This window comes from Scardinius erythrophthalmus, assembly GCF_964197995.2.
Source record: "Scardinius erythrophthalmus genome assembly, chromosome: 11".
In the NCBI taxonomy this organism is placed as follows: Eukaryota; Metazoa; Chordata; class Actinopteri; order Cypriniformes; family Leuciscidae; genus Scardinius; species Scardinius erythrophthalmus.
In genome coordinates this window covers 26,792,450-26,805,440 of record NC_138231.1, presented here as the reverse complement: position 1 = coordinate 26,805,440, position 12,991 = coordinate 26,792,450, and the positions used below count along the sequence as shown (strand labels likewise).

Below are 12,991 nucleotides of genomic sequence, written 5' to 3'. Positions count from 1 at the left end.
AGTATTTAAAACTATATATCCTGAAAAATTAACAAACTGCAATAATGTTCTTTTTAGAGACAGTATGGGGGTGGCAACAATTTAGTTTCATTTACTCTATGGCGGCCCCTGTCGGAAAAGATATGTATGGCAGAAGAAACATACCCTCCTGTAGCCTATTTAATTATGCATTTTTATCTATTGAATATATTAAAAAACAATGAAATATTAATTACTTAATCTATAAACAAAGGGTCCAGTTAATTTAGATATAAGCAAAGAAAAAAATTAGCTTGACACTACTGGGTTACAAAGAGAGTTTCTTTCAAAGGGAGAGTTTCTGCTGTCACGCTTTCTGGCTTGACTTTTATGCTTTCTTAAGAATAAGACACAACATGTAATGTACGTATCTTATCAGAAGAAACTGTTTGTTAAAATGTAGTAGCGTTTCAATAAAAGAGATGTGAACATTGGTAGCATATCTTGTCTGGCAGTACCCATGGGCAGTATAGCTACTGATCCCTCCATATGTGTCCTCCATTATGTCAAAAAGCGGCACATTTTATCCAGATGAAATGTTCGTGACAGCCCAGAAAGCTGAATCCTCCATCAAATCGCATTTAAATGTCAGGATGTGTTTTGCCTCATAAAAAAGTTTTTTTTTTAAACTAAAACTACTCGTTTTAATATATTCTCCAACAAATTCTGCTAGAGCCATATAGCCTACATATTATTGTTTGTTAAATTGTCATTTAATGATCAATAATGACTGTAATCATAGACATATATAAAAATTATAAAAATAGACACTGGGATGTCAAAATAGCCAGGGATCTTTACTTCATTACACGAATGAGAGTTATGGCAAGTTGCCCGGACCAATATGGCGGCGCCGTTGACATACGATCCAGTGGCCAATGCCTCATTAAATGTTGATGCCTGTCAGCGCTTAGAAAAGTAACAGTTATCACGTGATAACGTCGTCTTCGTGCCGCTTCTAAACCGGACTGGACAAAACGTTTATGAATGAATAATGATGTAAAGAAACTTTATTAGCAAATGAATAGTAAATATACTACAGTACAACGACAAATTAATTGTATGCTCGTGTGGGTCGCGCGCCTGCGCTGCAAAGCAGTACCCGGATAATTTAGGTTGTATCGTATGACGTAAATAAGATGGCCGCGCAGTGGTGTTTATCTTATTGATACTCACGCACTGATCACAGACATGAAAAACAGGCATTTAAATGCTCCGCAGTTTATTTTAAGCACGGATTATATTCATATTGTGCTATTCCTCTGATTTTCCTGAATTTTGTTGTGGGCGGAAGGACCGCATTTTGAGGATAGTTTAACAGAAACATGGTAAACTGTTGAACCGCTTGCATTAAAGACAACAGTCTCGTTAATCTTCAGATAAAGCTGTAATTCTCTGGCTTAGGTTCACAAGCCTTTGTCTCTATTAATATAGATGAAGTGTAAATGGTTTGTAAAGTAAATGGTTGTAGAATGATTAGTTTCTTGTGCGAGAAGAACTTGTGTAAATTCTAGTCATGCCTGCGATTCACCGTCCATGTTTTGAACATTTGAAAGGATCTGGATGTTCAGTTTTATTATCATGTTTTATTTGTTTCTTTTCAGTCTGCCAAAGTGGACCGCAGGGAGAGAAGTGAGTCAAGTAGTTCTCACAGCAGAGGTGAGTCTCAGGATCACTAACCCTGACTAGCCGAACATACAGGAATCATTTTGCTTATAGTGTTTTAAATGTATTAACAGGAAGAGATAACCGGAAGCGGGCAAGGAGCCGAAGCAGGTCGTCCTCATCATCTTCCAGTTCTTCATCTTCCTCCTCTTCTTCTTCACGCTCTTCTTCACGCTCTTCTTCCAGCAGTTCATCATCACATAGTAACTCCAGCTCCAGTAACTCAGGTAAGTTAAATTCAAAATGCTATATTAATAAAATTAATAAAAGTCTTGCTTCACTCCCAAGTGTATAGTCCTTAAAGAGAATTTTTGCAGGTGTAAAACTTCACATACTTCATTAACAGGAAAGAGGAAACCATTTCAATTGATAAAATAAAGATTTATGATGTGGCAGATGAGATGCAAGAAATGTCAATGTGTTTTGTGCTTCTGCTGCCAGATTCTTGCAAAAAGCAAAGCAAATCTTCAAAGAAAGGGAAAGAGAGACATGGCAAAAAGGTATGGTTGAATCCATTTGTGTACTTCGGTCAAGAGCCAGTATTATAGGACAGTTCTCACAAAAGATACAATTCTGTAATTATTTATTATCATTTATTCATCCTCGTTGTTACAAACCTGTATACTGTTATTTTTTCCTGTGGAACACAAAAGCAAGCATTTTAATGTAATTTTTATGCAGCTCGATATACGATGTCAGTTAGTGACCACTGACCAGGGACTGTCAAGTTTCAAAATAAGTTTTTTTGTTTTTTTTTTTTTTTTAGAAAGGAAGAAAAGAGAAGATACGCAAGCGAAAGAAGGAAAAGGGACACAAAGAGCAGGACGACAGCTCGGGACCTGTTCAGATTTCAAAGGTGCTCGACTCAAAACCTCATATTTGGCATCATATTTTAGCAATGTGTCTTTTTTTTCCTTCTGTAATAAAAAAAAAAAGTGATATAACAGAATTTCTGTCATCCCCAGTATCTTAAGGAAAAGAAGAAAAGTGGCAAGTACAGTATGATATCAGGAAAAAAGATTAAAATGAAAGTGAAAAAATCAAAGAAAGACAAGCAGGTGAGTTTTTTTGTTGTGCATATTACACACCTTGAAAGAAAAGCATGATTAAACATTAGATTTTTAAGAGGACCTATTATGCTCTTTTATATTTTCAACTTTCTATAGAGTGTAATGTTGCTGTTTGAGCATGAAAAAGGTCTGCAAAGCTACAAAGCACTCCACTGTTACCACTGTTTCTGAACTCCTTGAAACAACTCCATTGTAGTCTTGAGTTTCTTCCAGGAATGAACACATCACAATTTTCCTCATTTAAATAATTCCCACCCAAGGCATTCGGAAAAATGGGACGAGGCCTGGCTGAGTTGTGTTAGTTGTGTGTTTAAAACTTACGGTTATGGTAAGGGGTGTGACATTTCCCAAACACGCTCAAATCGGTTTACCAATCACAACACACCGTCCAGCCGACCAATCAGAGCACACTGCGCTTTTCGGAAGGAAGGGCTTCACAGAGACAAGAACTAAACAGAGCGTTACTGTTTACAAGCATGAAAAACAACAGTCAAACCAAAATCTATTCATACACCTTTAACATTTCTCACATTATCATAGTTTATTCGCTATAGTTTCGAAAATGGTAATAAAATATGACAAGAATTTTTTTTTTTTTGTCCATCCTTCTGTTAGACTGTCTCACAAATGAATTAGGTTGAATAGCTGTCGTCTGTTAAAGTACACAATTAGATAATACCAATTTAGGTCAACCAATTACTAAGCAATTCTTAATTTAGTTCAGACTGTGGTGTAAAAGGTCACATTAGCAATTAAAGAAAAACACTTAAGCAAAACATGGTCAGGTCAAAGTGTCTGAGTAATATTTGGTCCCCAAATTTTACTGGTAGTCCACTGTATGAAGAAGTTTTGGGTATAATATGTCACAGTTTACTTTATTTTGCTATCCTCACTTACATAAATGAACTATAGTGTCCTGCACCCACTAGAATATATAAAAAAATATCAAAAATGATATCTGGTGTCTGAAGAATTTTTGGTTTGACTGTATTCTTGTAGACCCTAAAAACGAAATCAAGACTTTGTAAAAGGGCATAATATGGCCTCTTAATTAAAAGAGTGTGCATATATTCACTCTGCTTCTTTTATCTGGTTTTGTTCTCATTTCTGATTCAAATGTAAATCAGATGGACTATAGCGATGTTAACAGTTGTGCACAGATCTATCATCCAGCTGTTTCTTTCCTTTAAAACAGAGGGACAAAAACAGAGCTGAACTGCTGGAGTTCTTAAACTCCACCTTCTGATTCAGTCCAGGCCTGGAACTACAGAACCAGTTTTTTTATTTTTATTTTTATTCACCTGACCACCACTCAGGGACAGACCATCTTCAACTATTAATGTTGTTGCCTGATGTTATACATTGACAATTCATTTCCATAAATTCTTCATGTAGATAATTGTTGTCCTTTTTTAATTCCAGGCTGTGTCCTGCAGTACTTATGTTATGTGTCTGATAAACTGTACCCTATGAGAACTGTAGCTTGGGTGTGACATTGTTACATGTTACTGAAATTGTATAAAAAAATAAGTATTCTTGTATTCTCATTTTTAAATGCAAAGCTCAAGGGAATAATAATTGAATCAGTAAGGAAATGTTCTGAGAGATGCAGAAAGATGTTATGTGATTGATATATGAACAGTTTGGCCTGATTCACCAGGGAAATGAAGGTTGTATAATATGTCTCAAAGTGAAGCTTCACCCTTGTAAAAAAAACAAACAAAAACAAAAACTTTAAATTTGAAACATCATTGTAATGGTGTTGTTCCAATGGCGTTTTCCTTGTTATCCTCTGATAATCTGCGCATTTACTGTGGTGATCCGCCGAATGCAAAGGCGCCACCAGCGGGTATTGAGAACAGCTTCTGATCTGCCATTGTGAATCATGTGCATCTGATCGTTCTCATGACAATAGGTTATTGTTAAATAAATTGTGTCCTTTATTTTATAGTCTCTCAAAAAGGTTTTAATGCCACATACATCATCAGCATTAGCTAGATTGGCATATATTCCAGTAGTTTTATTGGGCTACACTTTATTTTAAGGTGTCATTGTTACAGTGTAATTATATATTTAAGTACTGAGTAATATTAAGCAACTACACTTACTATAGTGTAAGGGTAGGATTAGGATTTGGTTGAGGGTTAGTTGCATGTAAGTATGCATAAGTTACTGTTATTACTGTGCTAAGTATATGTAACAAGGACACTGTAAAATAAAGTGTTACCTTTTATAGCTGAGGAAGTGTTTGAAGATACATTTATTTGCCACATGCTTTGTTGCTGCATGAATTAATACACATCAATCAGCATCCCAGCACTCTGTTACACACATTTCTTTGTCAACAGACAAGCTCATTATTTATGCAGACTTCAGCTATAATGTTATATTCATCAGTTATAGTATAAGTATTTAGTATTTACCAGTTCCTCTAATTGACAGCTCCCATAACAATGCATTTTAAAACCTCATGAAATTCCTTAAAATGTTCTTCAGGCTACCGTTTAATTGCTAATATATTTGCTATTGAAACAGGGCATTTCGTCGTGGGACGAAAAAAGTCCCTTTTTTTATGTAACCAAACGTCTTTAGGTCCTTGTTATTGTTAGTCAAAAAGAGAGCATTTTATTTGGCAACATTTGGATATGCCTATGTGTCATCAATATTTTTTGGTCAGAAGAGAAAACCTGTCCGTTTTAAATTATATATATATATATATATATATAAAATTGCAAGACATATATATACAGTGGGGAGAACAAGTATTTGATACACTGACGATTTTGCAGGTTTTCCCACTTACAAAGCATGTAGAAGTCTGTAATTTTTATTATAGGTACACTTCAACTGTGAGTGACGGAATATAAAACAAAAATCCAGAAAATCACATTGTATGATTTTTAAGTAATTTGCATTTTATTGCATGACATAAGTATTTGATACATCAGAAAAGCAGAACTTAATATTTGGTACAGAAACCTTTGTTTGCAATTAAAGAGATCATACGTTTCCTGTAGTTCTTGACCAGGTTTGAACACACTGCAGCAGGGATTTTGGCCCACTCCTCTATATACAGACCTTCTCCAGATCCTTCAGGTTTCGGGGCTGTTGCTGGGCAATAAGGACTTTCAGCTCCCTCCAAAGATTCTCTATTGGGTTCAGGACTGGAGACTGGCTAGGCCACTCCAGGACCTTGAGATGCTTCTTACGGAGCCACTACTTAGTTGCCCTGGCTGTGTGTTTCGGGTCGTTGTCATGCTGGAAGACCCAGCCACGACCCATCTTCAATGCTCTTACTGAGCGAAGGAGGTTGTTGGCCATCATCTCGTGATACATGGCCCCATCCATCCTCTCCTCAATACGGTGCAGTCGTCCTGTCCCCTTTGCAGAAAAGTATCCCCAAAGAATGATGTTTCCACCTCCATGCTTCACGGTTGGGATGGTGTTCTTGAGGTTGTACCCATCCTTCTTCTTCCTCCAAACACGGCGAGTGGAGTTTAGACCAAAAAGCTCTATTTTTGTCTCATCAGACCACATGACCTTCGCCCATTCCTCCTCTGGATCATCCAGATGGTCATTGGCAAACTTCAGATGGGCCTGGACATGCGCTGGCTTGAGCAGGGGGACCTTATGTGCGCTGCAGGATTTTAATCCATGACAGTGTAGTGTGTTACTAATGGTTTTCTTTGAGACTGTGGTCCCAGCTCTCTTCAGGCCATTGACCAGGTCCTGCCGTGTAGTTCTGGGCTGATCCCTCACCTTCCTCATGATCATTGATGCCCCACGAGGTGAGATCTTGCATGGTGCCCCAGACCGAGGGAGATTGACCGTCATCTTGAACTTCTTCCATTTTCTAATAATTGTGTCAACAGTTGATGCCTTCTCACCAAACTGCTTGCCTATTGTCCTGTAGCCCATCCCAGCCTTGTGCAGGTATACAATTTTATCCCTGATGTCCTTACACAGCTCTCTGGTCTTGGCCATTGTGGAGAGGTTGGAGTCTGTTTGATTGAGTGTGTGGACAGGTGTCTTTTATACAGGTAACGAGTTCAAACAGGTGCAGTTAATACAGGTAATGAGTGGAGAACGTACTCGGTTACTAACGTAACCTCGGTTCTCTCTAGAGAGGGAACGAGTACTGCGTAATATCTTACGCTAGGGGAAAACCTCTTTTCCACGAGATATTGAAGCCAAAAATTATCCTTAATTTTGCAATAATGTAAAACGCATTGCAGCAGCCTGCAGCCATGGGCGAGACAGCTCGCGCGCCCATTGGCTGCTCTGCGGCAACTGCACCAGCCTATCGAGAGAGGCCCCTCATGACGTCGTGACCAATGAGGGCGCTTCGCGCCCAAAGCGTCATGTCCCGCCAAAAGAGGGTGGGGCTCGACTATAAATATAGCCTTGAGAGGCTGGTTTGACCAGTTTTTTATCGCCGAAGCGAACTGGAGCGTGTGCATGCACGGCAAGATACGCAGTACTCGTTCCCTCTCTAGAGAGAACCTAGGTTACGTTAGTAACCGAGTACGTTCTCTTACGAGAGGTTCTCTCGTACTGCGTAATATCTAACGCTAGGGGAACACAGTGTAAAACGCCGTGCGTGCTTGAGATACAACACTAAAGTCCCTAGGGCAGGTGCCCAGGGCTCATACAGTGCCTAATCACATGGGACTCACAGAGAATCCGGGAAGAGGGGCTAGAATAGCATCATTCCTGTAATATAGAGCTCTAATAAGAGCAGAATAATCAAGTGTTTCACACAGCCAGGGCGAACTCGGCCTGGACTGATGAATATGGGGAACTTATGCACGGCGATCAGTGATCGACGCTCTAACTGTTTCAGCCTCCTGAGCCGATAGCATCGGGCAGGCAGTACTGACATTTAAACCGAGAGCAACTTAGCTTGCAAAGCGGGAACCTCGAGGTTATAAAACCTTATAAATGTAGACGGGGAGGCCCAGCCTGCCGCCATACAGATATCTTGTAAGGCAATCCCACTAGACCAAGCACACGACGAGGCCATGCCTCTCGTGGAGTGCGCTTTGACACCTAACGGGCATTGCATGCCCTTAGATGTATAAGCTAATGCTATAGCGTCAACTATCCATCTGGATAAACTCTGTTTTGACGCGGCTAGACCCTTAGATCGTCCGCTGAACAAAACAAAGAGCTGCTCCGTCTGTCTGAAAACAGATGAGCGAGACACATAGGCTCTTAATGCCCTGACCGGGCAAAGGAAGCCTGCGTCCCCTTCCTCACCAGATACCGGCAGGGCCGACAGGGAGATCACCTGTGCCCTAAACGGTGTGTTGAGGGATTTAGGAACATATCCGTGCTTTGGTTTGAGTATGACTCTCGAGTCATTAGGCCCAAACTCCATACACGTCGCGCTCACTGAGAGCGCTTGCAAGTCCCCTATGCGCTTCACTGAAGCGAGAGCCAGAAGAAACACTGTCTTGAGAGACAAGTGTTTAAGGTCTATTAATTGTATTGGTTCGAATGGGGGACCTTTCATGGCTTCCAGAACCGTGGAAAGGTCCCAAACGGGAACCGAGGGAGGTCTGGGAGGATTCAACCTCTTAGCTCCTCTAAGGAAGCGAATGACCAGATCGTTCCTTCCTAGTGACTGGCCAGACGTTGGTTCAGCAAACGCTGCTATGGCCGCCACATATACTTTGAGCGTGGATGGGGCTCTGCCCTTATCCAGAAGCTCTTGTAAAAAAGACAGAACCTCCGACACTCCACAGTGTAGGGGTGAAGTGCCGCGCGCTGTACACCAGCTAGTGAACACAGACCACTTTGAGGAATAGAGCCGTCTAGTAGATGGAGCTCTAGCCTGCGTGATCGTGTTTAACACTCCCGCTGGGAGGTTAACGGGTACCCGTTGATGGCCCACACATGTAGGGACCAAAGCTCCGGGCAAGGATGCCAGATCGAGCCGTTTGCCTGCGAGAGGAGATCCCTCCTCACCGGTATCGGCCACGGGGCGTTACTCGTCAACTGCATCAGGACTGGGAACCAGGCTTGGTTCGTCCATAATGGGGCGACGAGCAGTACCGGGCATTCGTTTTCCCTGATTCGCTCTAACACCTGGGGTAGAAGCGCGACAGGGGGAAACGCATAGAGCGGGCAGCGGGGCCAGACGCGGGCCAGCGCATCCCTGCTCTTGGAGAAAAATTCCCGACAGTGCGCGTTCTCTTGAGACGCAAATAGGTCTATTTTCGCTCTGCCAAATGTCTTCCACAGCAGTTCGACTGTCTGCGGGTGTAGAGACCATTCTCCTGCCGGAAGATTGTTCCTGGACAGTCTGTCCGGTCCCACATTCAGGTGGCCGGGCACATGCGCTGCTCTGAGCGAGCGCAGATTGTGTTGAGCCCAGACTAGGAGGCGTTCCGTCAGCCTGTGAAGGGCTCTGGATCTGATACCTCCTTGGTGATTTATATAAGCTACCACTGACATGTTGTCCGAGCGGACCAGGACGTGGTGCCCTCTTATGTGGGGACAAAAGCGCCTCAGCGCGTTGTCGACTGCCATCATTTCCAGGCAGTTTATGTGTAGAAGCTTTTCCCGCTCTGACCATTGGCCGAAGAACGGTCTGCCTTCTAGCAGCGCTCCCCATCCCGAGGTTGAGGCATCCGTAGACACCACCTTCACACTCGAGGAAGTCCCCAGGCTTACACCTGACCGGTACCAATCGGTCACTGACCAAGGTTTCAGAGCTGCGATGCATTTCTGATCGACCCTGAGGCGCGCGCGCGGTTTTAACCAGTATTGCAGCGGGCGCATGCGAAGCAGACCCAGCTGAAGCACTGAAGATGCTGATGCCATGAGACCCAGCATTCTCTGAAACTTTTTGAGCGGGACTAAAGTGCCGTGGCGAAAAGTTTCTGTCATGCGCTGAACACTCAGCCTGCGCTGCGGTGACAGCTGTGCTGTCATAGACAGCGAGTCCAGTTCTGTACCCAGAAAAGATATTTTCTGACTGGGAGACAGCGAACTCTTTTCCCAATTGACTCTGAGACCTAAATTCTCGAGGTGATCGAGTAATATGGTCCTGTGTTCTATGAGCTCTGATTGTGATCGAGCTAGAACCAGCCAATCGTCCAAATAATTCAGTACTCGTATGCCCCGGAGTTTGAGGGGAACGAGTGCTGCATCCATGCACATCGTGAACACGCGAGGTGCCAGGGATAGGCCAAACGGCAGGACTGTGTACTGATATGCCTGGCCCTCGAAGGCGAATCTCAAAAATCGCCTGTGACGTGACGCTATTTGTATTTGAAAATAAGCGTCTTTCAGATCTATCGACATGAACCAGTCCCCTTGGCAAATTTGCGAGAGGATTTTCCTGGTCGTGAGCATTCTGAACCGTCGTTTCAGAAGTGCTCTGTTCAGTCGTCTTAGATCCAGAATGGGTCTGAGACCCCCGTCTTTTTTGGGTACCAGAAAATATCTGCTGTATATGCCCCCTTCGCTCTGAGCCTGTGATAAGGGTTCTATAGCCCCTTTGCTCAGTAACTTCGCTATTTCGGCTCGAAGTAGGTGTGCAACCTCCTTTCCCACCGTGGTTTCGATTCGCGCCGCTTGGCGTTGCGGGCGTCGAATGAACTGTAGCGAATAGCCTCTTTCTATAATGTTCAGCACCCATTCTGATACCCCGGGAAGCTCTGTCCACGCTTTCACGTGAGTAGCTAAGGGCAGAATGATATTCGGGCTCTGGTCGCGGCCTAGTGGCGGGCAGAGAGCACCGGTGTGCCGTAACATGAACGCCGCGCTTGCAGCGCATGAGACTGGGGGCGCACTGATCACAGCGGGCAGCCTGCCCGCGCTCAGTTCTCTTACAGCGGTGTGCTGGGAGAGAGCGAGCGGGGTTTATTATGTCTGTAAGCGCATGAGGGCGCGTGACATCGGGCCCATTCAAAACGCTGAAAACACCGCCTGTTTGTGCAGACTGTATGTGCGTTGGTTTCGTTTTTACAGAAACCGTGAGACATGCAGTGTGTAGTGTTTATGGGCACTGGGACATGGGCACAATCACTACATTTGGTGCACAATCGACATGAGTCGATTTTATTTGTGCGGGCCGTGTGTGGCGGGCCGTGTTTGTGTGTAGAAATGTGCACTGGGCAGTGGGCATTTTTATTACACTTATAACACCGTCGGCCGTGGCCGGAATACCAGAAAATACACTCTTTATGGGATTTATCTGGGTCGCCGTAAAAACGGCGTTTGTGTGCAGGCAAGCGGGCTGTGTTACCGACTTGTTTACTGCAGAATACACTGGAACAGTCGCAATTACTGGAACTGGACGAGCGAAAATTTTCGGTGGGAGTCCGGCCGCAGCGGGACTCGAACACCGTCGCTTTCCTAAGCTGGTTAGGAAGGCTTAGGGGCCTCGGGCTTTATCACAATCTTCGGCCGCGGCCCGCGCGGCGGGGGGCGGCGGCCGGTGGAGCGAGAGCGCGGCCTCTGATCCCGGGCCTGACGGCGCTGTGGAGCGACGGCAGCTGATGGTTGTGGCTGAGAGCTGCGAGCAGACGGCTGTTTAGAGCGACCTGCTGCGGAGCTTGAACGTTTGGGCAGGAAATGTTTCATTGCCTGCGATGTCTTCTGAACCTCAGCGAATCTGTCTGCGAAGTCCTTGACAGAAGATCCGAAGAGGCCAGCGGGGGAGACGGGGGCGTCGAGAAACGCGGAGCGCTCTGAGTCCGACATCTCCGAGAGCGTAAGCCACAAATGTCTCTCAGCCACGGTGATGGAGGCCATGTTTCGCCCTATGGCCTGCGCGGCGGATTTAGTAGCGCGAAGGGCGAGATCCGTCGCGCTTCTCAAATCCTGAAGGCTCACAGCTTCCGGTCCTTCCTCATCCATTTTTCGGAGAAGGTTGGCCTGGAAAACCTGGAGAATGGCCATAGAATGGAGCGCCGAAACAGCCTGCCCGGCGGCGGTGTAAGCGCGACCGTGCAAGGCTGACGTGGTACGGCAGGCTTTGGATGGCAGCGCCGTCTTAGCGCGCCGTCCAGCGGAGGGCGGGCAAAGATGGGCGGCTACCGCCTCCTCGACGGGAGGGAGAGAGTGGTACCCTTTTCCTTGGCACCGTCAACTACGGAGAATGCCGCGGAGACGGGAGCACGCACTCTGGCTGAAAAAGGAGCGTTCCAAGACTTAGCTACCTCTTCGTGAAGCTCAGGAAGAAAGGGGGCTGGTCTTGAAGGCTGTGAAGTACGGTCCTTTTGCAGAAAACAGCCGTCGAGACCACTCAAGGCCGAGGCTCTCGACGGCCTGCTCGAGCAGACGCATAAGCTCCGCTTCAATGCTGGCTCTTTTCCCAGGGGGCCGGTGAGAAGAAGGTGCGAGGTCCGCGGAGCTCGACCAATCCTCACTGCCCGAAGCTAGGAGAGAGCAGCTGTCGTCCTCCTCACACACAGCTTCCTCGCAGTCCTCCATGGCGGAAGCGGCGGCAGACAGCGGCCGCTGACCGGCAGCGAGAGACTCGGGTGAAGCAGGCGGCGAAGCTAGCGGGCGCACCGGCGAGCTTTCGCGGGATGGAGGAGGTTCCGGGACCCGCTGAGCGCGGCGCTTTTTACGGCGCGGCAACGCAGCGGGCGAAGACGCAGTCTCGGAGAAAAATGCCCGGCGAGTCCGCAGAGTCACCATCGGCATAAGCTCGCAGTGAGGGCAGCCGCCGTCAGCGAGCGCGAGAGCTGCGTGATCCTCACCCAGGCAGGAAACACAGATGACATGGTGGTCCCCGTCGCTGAGTGGAGCTTGGCATGAGCCACAGAATGAACGAGGCATCTTGAAAAAGACGCTCGTGCTCTTTTAGAGAGAAAATGTGTGTCGCGGTGGCGAACACACACAGCAGTAAAAGGATATGTACGCCGGAAAGCGTGAGCAGGAACGGCGACTGAAGGCGGCGAGTTGTCGTCCAGCAGCTTCAGGTATGGCGCTAATCCCGCTAAGTGCTTCTCCAAACGGCGCGGCTTCCTCTCTGGATCCAGCGATGCGTAAGCTTCGCTTGAAGAGATAAAAAACTGGTCAAACCAGCCTCTCAAGGCTATATTTATAGTCGAGCCCCACCCTCTTTTGGCGGGACATGACGCTTTGGGCGCGAAGCGCCCTCATTGGTCACGACGTCATGAGGGGCCTCTCTCGATAGGCTGGTGCAGTTGCCGCAGAGCAGCCAATGGGCGCGCGAGCTGTCTCGCCCATGGCTGCAGGCTGCTGCAATGCGTTTT

At 45.8% G+C, this 12,991-nt stretch overlaps 1 protein-coding gene across 1 annotated transcript; it reads left to right on the top strand.

Annotated features, from left to right (window-relative positions):
- The first annotated feature begins 1,056 nt into the window (after positions 1 to 1,056).
- On the top strand, positions 1,057 to 5,078 carry LOC308698890 (uncharacterized protein). The gene is made up of 7 exons (XM_081379343.1): positions 1,057 to 1,346; positions 1,623 to 1,677; positions 1,758 to 1,910; positions 2,125 to 2,183; positions 2,450 to 2,539; positions 2,649 to 2,741; positions 3,949 to 5,078. The coding sequence occupies exons 1-7, from the start codon at positions 1,344 to 1,346 to the stop codon at positions 3,997 to 3,999; spliced, it is 504 nt and encodes a 167-aa protein (XP_081235469.1). The 5' UTR covers positions 1,057 to 1,343; the 3' UTR covers positions 4,000 to 5,078.
- Positions 5,079 to 12,991: the final 7,913 nt, after the last annotated feature.

Bases quoted from the DNA above. Each gene is read 5' to 3' on its own strand.
- LOC308698890 (XM_081379343.1), top strand. The intron at 1,911-2,124 runs GTAAGTTAAATT...TTCTGCTGCCAG, and splicing joins CTCCAGCTCCAGTAACTCAG to ATTCTTGCAAAAAGCAAAGC. The intron at 2,184-2,449 runs GTATGGTTGAAT...TTTTTTTTTTAG, and splicing joins AAGAGAGACATGGCAAAAAG to AAAGGAAGAAAAGAGAAGAT.